At 29.1% G+C, this 12967-nt stretch overlaps 1 protein-coding gene across 1 annotated transcript; it reads left to right on the top strand.

Moving 5' to 3' along the window:
- Positions 1-381: 381 nt before the first annotated feature.
- Positions 382-843, top strand: LOC107858237 (stigma-specific STIG1-like protein 1). Its single transcript, XM_016702924.1, has one exon. It carries the CDS (start codon positions 382-384, stop codon positions 841-843), a length of 462 nt encoding a protein of 153 aa, XP_016558410.1.
- The last annotated feature ends 12124 nt before the right edge of the window (positions 844-12967 follow it).

The raw sequence follows: 12967 nt of genomic DNA, 5'->3' as shown, positions 1-12967 counted from the left end.
AATCTTTCTTAATTAATTAAATAGGCCAATAAGAGCAGAATCATATGTTGTCAACTAAAATGCGAAAGGCTTTTAGTACTATAATAATATTAAAATACGACTAAAGAGAAAGTAATTAAGAACACGTGCCTTAATTTTGGTTTAACTATTTGACTTCACATATGTCGTCTTAGGTTAGCGGTGAACAAAGACCACCCCACTATCATAAAATATTGATTCAAATAATTTCTATGCAATTCACTTCCTATATATATACTCGTCCATTCCTTCTCCAATTCCCATCCAAATTAACATTTCCCTCAATATTTGCATTCTTTAATTTTCACCCCTTTACAAGTATCCATGTATTGCATGAAACTTTTCATTTTGTTAGCCATTATAATGACTGTACTTTCAGTAGCCTCATCAGTCGATAAATTAGAAGAAGAAACACCGATAAAAGATGACAATATTATGTCAGAATCATTTGGAGTCCCCTTGAATGAGACTGATGATGAAAGTTCATCATCCATTATTCGAGGGGTTAGTCGTTTTCTAGTACATAAATCACCTTATTATTACAAGTCAAGGATCATACAAAAACGAATGACATGTAACAAGAACCCAAGGATATGTCGTGCTAGAGGTAGCCCAGGGCCATTTTGCTGCAAGAAGAAGTGTGTAAATGTGTTTGCGGACAGACAAAATTGTGGATTTTGTGGGAAGAAATGCCGGTACAATGAGACATGTTGTAGAGGGCAGTGTGTTAATACTATGTTTCACGAGAGGCATTGTGGGGGTTGCAATAATCAGTGCCAGAAAGGCAGTGCTTGTGTCTATGGAATGTGCAGCTATGCAAATTAATAAGAGTACTGTTCATAGAGTATAGCAGTATTTACGGTTAAATTATTTATTCGGTTCTCTAGAAACTACTGTTCTAATTATTTTTTGTGGCAGGCAGTGATTCCTTTTAATTGCATAGCAAATTAAGACTGTCACACATTAGTTATAAAATTTGTTTCATCTTTTTTTTCGGTTGTTCATTCGGTGTCCGGTACCCACATTGGAGTCCGACTAATTTAGATTTGCGCCAGGTAGGGCCCCGTTCGAGGGTATCACTCCCAACAAAGTTTTTTCCATACCCAGGATTGAACTCTCGACCTCTGATTAAGGATTGAGCAGCTCCATCCGCTACACCACAACCCATGCTTGTAAATTGTTTTCATTCTTGTTCTCATATAATTGTAATACTGATCGAATAGAATTTGTTACTTTCTTAGTTTCCTTCTAATCAAATAAATAAAATCAAATTTTATAATTACACCTAAATTACTTTACTATTATAAAAATATAAGTGTCATCAGCAAGCAGCTCTGGGTTGTGCTCCTGCTTCAGCTGCGGCGTTACTTTGTGATTTTACTATATCATCCCTAATTAATTATTATAAATTATTTAAATATTAAAAAATTAATATTATTTAATAAAAAAATAATCATTATATTAAAAATTAATATTATTTAATAACAAAAATAAATAATAATTTATGACATTTTTGTTTCAGCTGCTTCAATCCGTAATTTTACTATATCCCCTTAATTAATTATTATAAATCATTTACACATTAAAAAATTAATAATATTTAATATAAAAATAAATAATTATTTATGACATGTCTACTTCATCTGGTTCAACTCATGATTTTGTTATATCACCCCTAATTAATTATTATGAATCATTAACATATTAAAAATTAATAAAGTAACATGAAATAAAAAAAGAAAATAAACATTCATGACATTACATATTTGTTCCAGCTGCTTCTACCCGTGATTTTAGTATATCATCACAATTTAATTTTTATAAGTCATTTATTTATTAGAAAATTAATAATATATAGTAAGAAAAATAAAAATAGACATTTATGACATGTTTGTTTTAGCTGCTTAAACTGTTATTTTACTATATCACCCTAATTAATTATTATAAGTCATTTAAGTATTCAGAATTAATAATATTTAATAAGAAAAATAAAATAGACATAAAATGATAAATTAACTCTTGATATTTTATATTAACTTGGCGTTTTATATGAACAACAACAACAACAACAAACCCAGTGTATTCCCACCTAGTGGGGTCTGGGGGGGTAAGATGTACGCAGTCCATACCTCTACCTCTGATGAAGTAGAAAGGCTGTTTCCGATAGACCCCCGGCTCAAGGCACGCGATACCACACAAACACATAGTGCATCACAGAAGCAGATTACATAACATAAATACGGCACCCATAAGTAATATAAAGCAGAGGAAAGCAGGGGAAAGCACACAGATCCGTAATACAACATGAAACACGGAACACGAAATCATGATAAGAATAAAACCCCCACCAAGTAATTCCCTACACTAGCGACCCGAACTGGCCCTAATCCTCTGCCGTAATTCGCGTCCTCCAGACCTTCCTATCTAGGGTCATGTCCTCGGTGAGCTGTAACTGTTCCATGTCCCGCCTAACCACCTCACCCCAGTACTTCTTCGGCCTACCCCTACCCCGCCTAAAACCATCCAATGCTAGCCTCTCACACCTACGGACCGGGGCATCCATGCCCTTCCTCTTCACGTGTCCGAACCATCTCAATCGTGCTTCCCGCATCTTGCACTCCACTGAAGTCACACCAACCTTCTCCCGGATAGTCTCATTCCGAACTCTATCCCCTCTAGTCAGTCCACACATCCAGCGCAATATCCGCATTTCTGCCACCTTCATTTTTTGGATGTGGGAGTTCTTAACTGGCCAACACTCCGCTCCATACAACAAGGCCGGACGAACTACCACCCTGTAAATTTGCCTTTAAGCTTAGGCGGCACCTTCTTATCACACAGCACCCCCGACGCGAGTTTCCACTTCATCTATCCCGCCCCAATACGGTGCGAGACATCCTCGTCAGTCTCACCGTTACTCTGGATCACGGACCCAAGATACTTGAACTTGTCCCTCTTACATACCTCCTGAGCTTCCAGCTTCACTACTACCTCATTCTCCCGCCTCACGTCATTAAACTTGCATTCCACATACTCTGTCTTGCTTCTGCTCACCCTGAACCCTTTAGACTCAAGAGTTCGCCTCCACACCTCTAATTTGTCATTCACACCCCCTCGGGTCTCATCTATCAGAACTACATCGTCTGCAAAAAGCATACACCACGGCACCTCCCCTTGAATACGCCGCGTCAACACATCCATCACCAACGCAAACAAAAAGGGACTAAGAGTAGATCCCTGATGCAATCCTGTCAGGACAGTGAAATGCTCCGAGTCTCCTCCCGCCGTCCTCACCTGGGTTTTCGCTCCATCATACATATCCTTAATTACTCTGATATATGCCAGCGGTACCCCACTCACCTCCAAGCATCTCCAAAGCACCTCCCTAGGGACTTTGTCGTAAGCCTTCTCCAGGTCGATAAACACCATGTGCAGATCCTTCTTCCTCTCCCTATACTGCTCCACCAACCTCCGAACCAGGTGGATTGCCTCCGTCGTCGAGCGGCCGGGCATAAATCCGAACTGGTTCTCCGAAATAGTCACTATCCGTCTCAGCCTCACCTCGACCACTCTCCCCCAGATCTTCATCGAGTGACTCAATAACTTAATCCCTCTATAGTTGTCGCAACTCTGAATCTCCCCCTTATTCTTATAGAGAGGGATCATAGTACTCCACCTCCACGCCTCGGGCATCTTTGCCGTCCTGAAAATTTCATTAAACAATCCAGTCAACCACCTTACACCAGCCTCTCCAACGAACTTCCAAAACTCCACCGGTATCTCATCCGGCCCCGTCGCCCTACCCCTTCGCATCCTGCGGACAGAGGGAGTAACATATATTATTTGAAAAATAATAGAAAGTACTATAAATTACAATAATTAAAAAATGAAAATGTGTAGAAACTTTATATAAAAAATTTAGTTAACTCTCTAAATTTTATTAATGCATATAAATTGAAATAGAAACAACAAATTATATTATCCAAAAATTATGTTAAAGGATTATAAATTACAATAATTAAAAACTTAAAATATTTAAAAATAACATGGCAATTTAAAAATTATATTAAAAATTTCATTGACTCTCCAAATTTCATCGGTGTCGCATAAATTGAAATAAAAAAAGTAACACATATTATGTGCAAAATTATAAAGTATTATACATCACAATAACTAATAACTTAAAATATTTAAAAATTATTCAAGAATTTTAATTAACTCTTAAAATTTAACAATATCACAGAAATTAAAATAAAAAAAAATAATCTACGTTGGGCCGTGTTTGCACGGGCTCTGTGCATCTAGTTTTCTTAGATATGCCATTGTGTCCAGTACTTTATTTGAAGGATTTTAATTTGAATATGATATATAAATAAATATTATAGTAATTGATACATATACTCTTGCTGTGGAGAATTTGAAGTAGAAGGAGCTAAAAAAAAAAAAAGCTACATTCTTTTCCTTTCATTTTCCTATGTAAAGATAAGTTCCTAATAATACGCCAATGAGCTTTTCACCCAAGCTGCCTAATTCTCGGGGCCTAAGAAAAAATCTCATGTAAAAAGAACAGAAGACTAAAACTAAAGTTTGAAAAAAGCCACAAAATTATATTTCTCTATTCAAACTATATAAATTTTGATCATTATTTTAAAATATATTGTTTCATTACATTAAAACAAGAAAAATTACAATTATAGTAATTTTTTTTATGTATTTTTCATTCGCTGTTGTATATTTATATTAGACCCCGACTATAAAAATTACAATCTATATTATTTTTTTATATATTTTTTATTCGGTATTCGATATCTGCATTGGAGCCCGACTATATCTAGATCGTGTTTTGCAGGGGCCATTTTGGGAGCAATGCTCGCAACATATTTTTTTCCACACCCAAAACTCGAACTCAAAACCTCTAATTAAGAACTTAGAAACCACAACCATCCCACTACAAATCATAACTGCGTCAGTATTAAAACCTTATACACTTTAGTATCTTCTTAATAGATGTGTTGAGTAGTAGTTAAAATGGGATAGAATAGTCAAGAATATCTCATAGATTAAAAGTATCTTACCTTTTATATAAGATAACGTATTCTGGTGAAATAAAATATTAAGTATGAACTATCAAATATAAAATAAAATAATTTCATAAAATGATCCAACATTATATCCCACCAACAAAACTATGCCTTTGAAGTGTGTTTAAGTAAAATCCTTCAAGGTGTTTTTGTCTTGGGGAGCAGGCAAATTCTCAAGGGGGTGATTTTGTACTTCTCTTGGCTGCCTATAAATTATCAAAACAGTTGTTAGTGTCAAATTATGTGTTCTGACATCTATAGACGTCCAAACAAGATAAAGGATACACTAGTGAGTCAACTCCTAAATATTATGCTACAATACTACTTTCTCCGTATATGTATGACTTGACACTCGAAATAACAAATAAAATATTAATAATTTTATTATATCACTCTCTAATTATAATAAGTCATTTAAATATTGAAAAGTGAATAGTACTTAATAATAAGGGTACAATAAATGTATAAATTGATCAATTATTTATTATTATTTTTAATTGAAAAAATAAAAATAAATATTTATTTTGAGTATAATGAAAGTGGACGGAGTTATTAATATATTTTGCAAGTCAAAGCTTATACCTAAACACAAAGAGGTGCATAACTAAGCTTCGGTACTTTAGTGCTTCGATACCTGTTATTATAGATGTAGAGAGAGAGAGAGTCCAAAAACGTCAAACCATTGCCTAACCTAAAACTGCAGAAACTCTTGGGGCTGCCATTCACATAGATTTAACAAAACAGATTGTTGCTTTTACAGTTTTACTATTAAATAGAAAGAACTAATTTGGAACACATTGTGTTCAAGGAAGTACCTAATTTTGGTAAACTATTTGACTTCACATGTACGTGCCCGTAAACAAAGACCACTCCACTAGAAAAACAAAAGTCAAACAATTCCCCTAGAAAGGCGATGCTTGGGTCTATGGAATGTGCAGCTATGCAAATTAATTAAGTAGACTACTGTTCATTTATGGAGTAGTAGTAAGGGCGATTAAATTATCTATTTGGTTCTACAAATTAATTCCTGTTTAATTTAATTGAATTTGATTGCAGGTAGTGATTACTTTTATTGTGTAGCAAACAAAGGATATGCCACATATATAGTTGTTTGTTTCATTCTTGTTCTCATATGATCTCCTTAATTTTGATTCTAATATGGAAATACAGTTTCATTTGTTTAATTAAATTGTAGTACTTAATTATTGTTTGAAAAGGAGTTGTTTCTTTCTATTTTATTTTTTATTTTTTTAACGTTCTTCTTAACTTCTACGAAGTACTTAACAATTTATTCCAATAAGAAATTAGGGTTGTTTGGTGTGAGATACTAAAATATATAATTTCGGGATAAAATAATAGTCCCGGGATAAATTTTTTGATGCATTGTTTGGTTGCCAATATCCGAGATAACTTATTTCGGGACTAATAAATAGTACCAGGATAGGTTATCCCACACGTGGTGGGATAACAATCCCGTCACAATTTATCCTTGAGATAAACTATAAAATGACAAAAAATAATTCATGAATTCTTTGATTATCACTTTATATATATTACTTTACTTTTTTTTTTTATATATATATATAAAATATAAGGTATTTATATAACGAGATAAGTTAGGTTTTAATGCGAATGAATATGAAACTTATCATATGAAGTTCAAATTTTTAGATGAGATGAAAAAATAAACCACAAAATTTTGTGTACAATATTTTGTTGTTTCTACACAAGTTTTCCATCATTTTTATTTTACTTTTTCTACCAATTTACTCAAATATTTTTATCTGAAAATTCAAAAAAAAAAAAAATCTAACTACTACAGGATTCATCGTTATATATATTTTGGAGAAAATAAAAATTTCAAACTTACAAATAAAGAGAAAAATCATATGAATCAAATAAATAATTTTTGTATGTTTGAGTAATGGAGAATCTAGCTAGCTATTATTTTAAAACTTTTTTCAAAACTATAGCTAATAGCATTTTTTTCAAATGATTTTACTGATATATATATATATATTACTTTACTTTACTTTACTACTATATATAAGAGAGAATGTGAGATTTTAGTAGTCCCCACATCAATTTTTTTTTTAATCATTTTATCCCTAATTTAAGTTTTAATTACTCTACAAATTCTCATTCATTTTGATAAATTTGAACAATTATATGAGCTTATTTAACGCTACAAAAGTGATGAGTAATGAAAAAATAATAGTGACACCATAAAAACTATTTATACAATAAGTCCAAAATTGATGCAAAGATTTATTATCTTTCTATTTTGTAGAAATATTTATTAATTGTACTTTAGATTTTCATTTTTCCTAACAAATTTATCAGGAACATAAATTTTTATTTTTTCTAACAAATTTATCATGGACAAGTTATTAATGTATGTTGACATTCCCTTTCTAACTTAATACATGCTTAATTATTAAATAAAAAAATATTTTTATATTTAGCTAAATATATTTGAAAATTTATTTTTTTAAAAAATACAATTTGACTCTCCAAATATTAATGATACTAAATAATGAAAAATGAGAGTAATTTTTTTCACATTTTTTTATGATGAATTTTTTTGACAAAAAATGAGATTATCAATATTTTATGAAATTTAGAACAAAAGAAGTAATTTAACATGAAATATTAGAGCTTCATACACATTTAAGAAATATAAACATAAATTTCTTAACATATATTTTTAGGAAAAAGAAACTAATAAAGTAAAAAAAAATTAGTAACGTTTTAATTTCTTTTGTATGATTTAATATGAAGGAAGATAATTAAGATAAATATTGTGAAGGGTATTTTAGTAAACAAATAATGTATTTTTACAAACGATGCATTACATATTATTTTTAGTACCACAAATCAAACAACTACTAAAAAATAATACGAGGATAACTTATCCCATACAACTAATTCCAGCATAACTTATCCCAGCATAACTAATTCCGGTATAACGGAAGCTGACATAGGGAGGCTCAAAAGAATTGATCCATATTGCCTTGCGGCCCAAACTCACTTATTACGTTCAAGTCTAATCCATTTTCAAGCTCTGTACTGGTCCACTAGAAGGACAATTAATCTTTATAAAATGAAAAAACAAAAAACGTTATGGCAACTCCAAATATCACATATGTTCTCATAAAATATCATATTAGAAGTAGACTGCAGATGGTATGAAGTTTCAAAACTCCACGTACCTCCATTTACTAGGTCCAGAAACATCACAAGTATGTTGGGCACGTCACTCAGTTAAGAACTTACACCAGTGAATTTAAAAAACCTCGTGTGATTCTGATTGTGTTAACCATATTTTTTGACGTAATTGATTATTTCTTACCTCATGAATAGCTAGACAATAATGAGTTGTTATGTTTGGCTTCTTGGAAGTCAAACTATATGAATTCTGATCCATATTTTAAATGTATTATTCAATCAAATTGACATGAGAAAAGTTATAACCTGGTTGTAGTACTTTTTGTATAATTATGTTCTTGATATCAAACTTTCAATTATAAAATATTGATCAGTTTGATCTGATCTAATTCAGTTTCAAAGACCGCTCAAATTAACTCTCGGTATGTAGCCATAACTTCCGTTGAAGATATTTTTCAAAGAAAAAAGACTCCAAATCCATAATCATTATCTGGATATACATAGGCGGATCAAGAATTTAAAATTTATGGATTCTAAATTTAAAGCTTATGTACATGTGCAACGGCTTCTCAGTAATATAAGAGGTTTAAATAAATATTTTTGGTTTCTTCCTAACTCTCACTTTTCAAGCTATAGTTCCTCGCCCTTGATTCTGGTTTTGCTTTTCTGCATTGAACGAGATTATCTCCGAGTATTATTTTGCTTTTATTTTCTACTTTCTTTGTTTAAAAAAGAATGACCTAGTTTGACCTCACACAAAGTTTAAAACCAAGAAGATTTTTGAATCTTGTGGACTTAAATTAAAGTTGTGTAGGTCATTCATTTTTAAACGGAGGGAATATTTTTTTATCTTATGTTAATTGTCCAAATATCAATTTACTCATCTTGAGCCAATTAATCGTTGAAATCGTCCCTGTTCACTACTAAAAAACTTGACTATTAGCTACCAAGGTTAATGAGGGACAAATTGTACGTAACTATTGTAAGGGGCTTTGCAACGTAGTCCCTTGCACGAGTCAAATATTTTAATTTTTAATTTTTTGTAAAAATAGAGAGGGACGTCCCTCGTTAAATTATAATGATAATAAAAAATTGACATTAAACTAATTATGGCGAGAGACTCTCTCTCGGTAAATAAAGTAACAAATAAATTAATATTCCAAAAAAAATTAAATATAATTTTATTATTTTTTTGGTTGGTACCAAAAATGCATTAATAAAAAGAAAATAAAAATAAAAAATAAGTTATCCAAGGAGTCCCTCGGCACATATAATAATTTTATGATTTTTTTTCAATGCAATGAAAGTATCTCACTAAACTAAATATGTAAAATTTAGTATTTAATAAATAACTTCATTATATATTTACCAAAAAATAATAGCAATAATATCAATTTTTTAATCCCTCAATAATTCCTTTAATTTTTTCTTTCTTTTCATACTTTTATATTACATTCTCTTTCCTTGAATTTCATAATGTACCCAATTTGTGACAAATTATTTTTTGTCTTAAAATTTGTTAAATCTTGAACACGAATAAATTATCCCCAAAAACTTATGCAATGGACAATCATCGAAATTAGCACCATTTAAGTAAAAGGTAAATCAATAAATTAAAATGTTTAAGTAGAACCGTCATAATGACGTAATTTCCAAAAAAAAAGAGAGAAGAAAATATCATATAAGAATAATGTTATTAATTATATAGGCAAATACTTTATCCATTTATGTCTACATGTCTACAATTTAAAAAATACATTTTCACATTTTTATTTGTTTTTTAACATATTAAAAATAATAATTAATATTTTTTTCATATTTCATTTTTCGCATTAATTACTTATTTTTCAATCTTTTCTAAGATCTAATACTAAATATTGATTAATATTGACATTATAATATAATACTCATATCAATCATTAATTTTTAAGGACGCACGGATCTAAAATGGAAAAGTAAAAAGTGAAATGATGGAGTATAATATATATATATATATATATATATTTATTTATTTATTTATTTATTTATTCTCCAATATTAGAAGCCACAGTGTGGCAGGTGAAGCGGAGAGGAGATCGTCGACATGTTTGCTTGCCGACCTCTCTATGATTTTATTATATTACCCTTAATTAATTATTATATGTCATTTGTATATTAGAAAAAATAATAATATTTAATAAAAAATAAAATAGATATTTATGATATGTCTGTTTCAGTTACTTCAACTGTAATTTTACTATATCATCCCTAATTAATTATTATAAGTCATCTAAATATTAAAAAATTAATAATATTTAATAAAAAATAAAATAAACATAAAATGATAAATTAAATTTTGATGTTTTGAATTAATAACGGTATATCACTTCTACATGGTTATTATGAGTCATTTAAGACATGTCTGCTTCGCTATTTCAATCAAGATATCTGGTTGACTCTCAAAATTTTTATCAGTATCGCTTAAATTGGAATAGAAAAAAATTATTATAAATCACAATAATTAACAATTTAGATTATTTTAAAATATATTTGACTATCAATGCCACAAAAGTTTGAGCAAGAAGAGTATTATAATATAGGTAACAACTTAAAATAGTAAATTATGATGTCAAAAAAGTTTAATAAATTATAATAATTAACAACTTTAAATATCTAAAAAATAATTAATTTGCTATATATTTTAAAAAATAAATTATTTAAAAATTACATAAAAAGTATTGTAAATTACAATAGTTAACAACTTAAAATATCTAAAAAATAATTAATTTATTATATATTTTTAAAATATATGTAAAAATACATTAATCACAATAATTAACAGCTTCAAAAATTTAAAAAGTATAAATATTTGATTGACTCTCGAAATTTCATGGGTGTCATATTAATAACTTAAAATATTCTTATATAAATTTCATTAATTTATAATAATATATGTCTAACTAAGAATTTATCCACTAAATAATTGAAGGTTTTAACTAAATAAAAATTACACATAACATAGAATTTTTAAGTTCAATATTGGGCCCGTGCGTAGCATGGGTAGCCAACTAGTATATGAGAGGGAGTTAAAGATGCCGGAGCAGGCACGAGATCGATATGTTTGTTTCAGCTGCTTCAACTGTAATTTTACTACATCATTCCTAATTAATTGTTATAAGTCATTCATGTAGCAGAAAATTAATAATATTTAATAAAAATAAAATAAACATCTATGAAATGTTTGATTCAACTGCTTCAATCGTAATTTTATTATATCACTCCTAATTAATTATCACACCCCTAATTAAATAATATAACTCATTTACATATTAAAAATTTGATAAAAATTTAGTTAAAAATAAATAAAATAAACATTTATGACACGCCTATTTCAACTGCTTCAACCACAATTATACTGTATCACCCTTAATTAATTATTCTAAGTCATTTAAGTATTAAAAATTAACAATAGTTAATAAAAAAAGGTAAAATAGACATAAAATAAAAATTAACTCGATGTTTTAAATTAATTGACGTCTTATATGAGACCCTCTTAAATTTTTTCACAGGTATTTTTTTAGAGTAATTTTGATAGAGGGAGTTCACTAGCTGAAGCAGGCAACAGGTCGACATGCCTGTTTCAACTGCTTCAATCGTAATTTTACTGTATCACCCTTAGTTAATTATTATATGTCATTTACGTATTAAAAAATTAAAAATATTTAACACAAACAAGTAAAATAGACATTTCTGACATGTTTGCTTCAGCTGCTTCAACCGTAATTTTACTATATGAGGTCCACATATTTTTTTGACAAGTATTTTTATAGTAATTTTGCTATATCGATTTTAATTAATTATTACAAGTCATTTAAGACATGTATGCATCGCTTCTTTCGTCGTGATTTTACTATATCACCCATAATTAATTATTATAGTAATCGAAACATTAAAAAATTAATAATATTTCATAAAAAGGGTAAAATGGACACAAAATGATATGTCAACATAAAAAATTTGATTGACTATCAAATTATATTAGTGCACATAAATTGGGATGAGACAGAGGAAAACATAAATTAACATATATTATTTGAAAATGAGATAAAAATACTATAAATTACAATGATTAAGAATTTAATATAAGTGTGTGTGTGTGTGTATTGATTGACTGTTAAAATTTTATTTGTGTCAATAAATTGAGACAGAGAGAATATTCATATATTATTGAAATTATGTAAATAATATTGTAAATCACATAATTAACAACTTAAAAAATTTAAAAGATATAAAATATTTGGCTGATTTTTGAAATTTTATCAGCAACACTTAAATTGGAAGAGAAGAAAAAATATTATAAATCACAATAATAAAAAATTTAAATTATTTTAATAATTGGTCATTTAAATTTTATTTGTGTCACATAAATTGAGATAAAAAAATTATATATATTGAGTCCATGTTAGCACGAGCTGTCAATATCTAGTGTATACACAAGTATGACCATATATAATAACAAATTAAGAACATGAATATTCTTTATTTCATCATAATAGGTGTTTGTGTTAAAATATATAATTTTGACATATAAATTTTTGTTGCCCTTATCTATTTAGAAATTTTATCAATTTTACTATTGCTAAATGTATTTTATTGTTGGAGAAATACTTAATTTCTGAACAAGGTAATTAATTGGAAAATAATTCAAATATGTCATCGAA

The sequence above is a fragment of the Capsicum annuum genome, chromosome 2 (genome assembly GCF_002878395.1).
Source record: "Capsicum annuum cultivar UCD-10X-F1 chromosome 2, UCD10Xv1.1, whole genome shotgun sequence".
NCBI classification, from domain to species: Eukaryota; Viridiplantae; Streptophyta; class Magnoliopsida; order Solanales; family Solanaceae; genus Capsicum; species Capsicum annuum.
Note: the sequence above shows the minus strand (reverse complement) of the source record. Positions and strands in the feature narration are given on the sequence as shown.